This window comes from Eubalaena glacialis, chromosome 2 (assembly GCF_028564815.1).
Source record: "Eubalaena glacialis isolate mEubGla1 chromosome 2, mEubGla1.1.hap2.+ XY, whole genome shotgun sequence".
Lineage (NCBI taxonomy): Eukaryota > Metazoa > Chordata > Mammalia > Artiodactyla > Balaenidae > Eubalaena > Eubalaena glacialis.
Window position 1 is genome coordinate 74,224,527 of NC_083717.1, and position 1,231 is coordinate 74,225,757.

The 1,231-nt window shown below is 40.4% G+C and overlaps 1 protein-coding gene across 1 annotated transcript; it reads right to left on the minus strand.

The window, feature by feature from the left end:
• Positions 1 to 307: 307 nt before the first annotated feature.
• On the minus strand, positions 308 to 835 carry LOC133085141 (ribosomal biogenesis factor-like). The gene has a single exon (XM_061182045.1). It carries the CDS (start codon positions 655 to 657, stop codon positions 355 to 357), a length of 303 nt encoding a protein of 100 aa, XP_061038028.1. The 5' UTR covers positions 658 to 835; the 3' UTR covers positions 308 to 354.
• Positions 836 to 1,231: the final 396 nt, after the last annotated feature.

The window sequence follows — 1,231 nt, forward strand, 5'->3', positions numbered from 1 at the left end:
TCAGAGTCTAGGTGATAAGACCTGTAATAAAATGAATACTAAGTAAGTGCCTACTTAGAACATGAATTTTTATATTACAAGTTTTGTAACAATTTTCATTATAAAATGAGAAATACATTCTTGAGCTTTGTGTAGGGGAGTTATCCCAAATAGTACCTAGGAATACAAAGGCCACTAAAAATTCCCATACATAAATGAAAATAGTGTTTCAGGTCAAAAGCTAATAAGGCTCTCAAAATTATTAGTACAAAACAGATGGGGGTTATTTCCATGTTTTTTTTTTGTTTTTTTGTTTTTTGTATAAAGCATTTAATTTATTGGTCTTTTTGGGGAATTTGATGCATCACCAGTGTATTACAACTGAGCCATTAATCTTGTAGCTTCATCAACATTAACTGGTTCATTTTCATGAGACTGCTGAGGAATCAGCTGTTTCTGCAGAGGTTCAAGGGAAAGGCCTTTTAAGAAGTGTGCAAGTTCCTTTTGTATATCTACAAAAGCTTTATTCACTCTGTTAACTTTTTCATCGTTCATGATGTTTATTTTCTTCAGATTAGTGGTAACTGGTTTTGCTTTATTTTTAACCTTAAAGCTTTTTTGGCTGGCTATGTGGAATACATTCCTGGACTTCCGTCCTCTTAGTTTGTTCTCGGCCATTGTATTGTATCTCTCCTCCTTCAACGTCTAGCCTCAGGAACAACAGAGACAGCAATGCTTCCGAACCCCAACAGAACTCCTTCAGTCCTCCGATACCCTCGTGCAGGGGTTTAAGCTCCAGGTAACGCCATCTGCACGCACAGGATCCAGGAAGTTCCGGGATGAAGGAGCCAGTCAAGGGTCCCCTCTCAGGTCGTAGTTCCGCCCACCGCTATTTCCATGTTTTTAATTGAATTAGTAGGCCTGTACAGAGAGGCTGTTTCTAGGTGTTTTGCTGTGTTCTACAGGACACTGGGCCCTAAATACCACTGAATCAAATTGAGCACTTTCAGAAAATACCCACTCCCTGGCCACAGGCCATACTAACTGAATCAGAACTTGCCTTTCAAAAGCTCCTCAAAAATTTCTTGATGAAAAGGGCTTAGTGATGGGGGAAGTGAGGGAGAGGAAGTAATCTAGAAGGACTCTGGTTTTCTAGCCTGGGTTACAGGATACTGTGCCAAGAGAGAAGCAGCTTTCAGAGGGAGATGATGTGGTCAGTCTTGGGCAGGTTGCATTTGAGGTGCTCTTGGGA

Excerpts from the sequence above, each read along its gene's own strand:
- LOC133085141 (XM_061182045.1), bottom strand. The coding sequence starts at position 657 with ATGGCCGAGAACAAACTAAGAGGACGGAAGTCCAGGAATGTATTCCAC.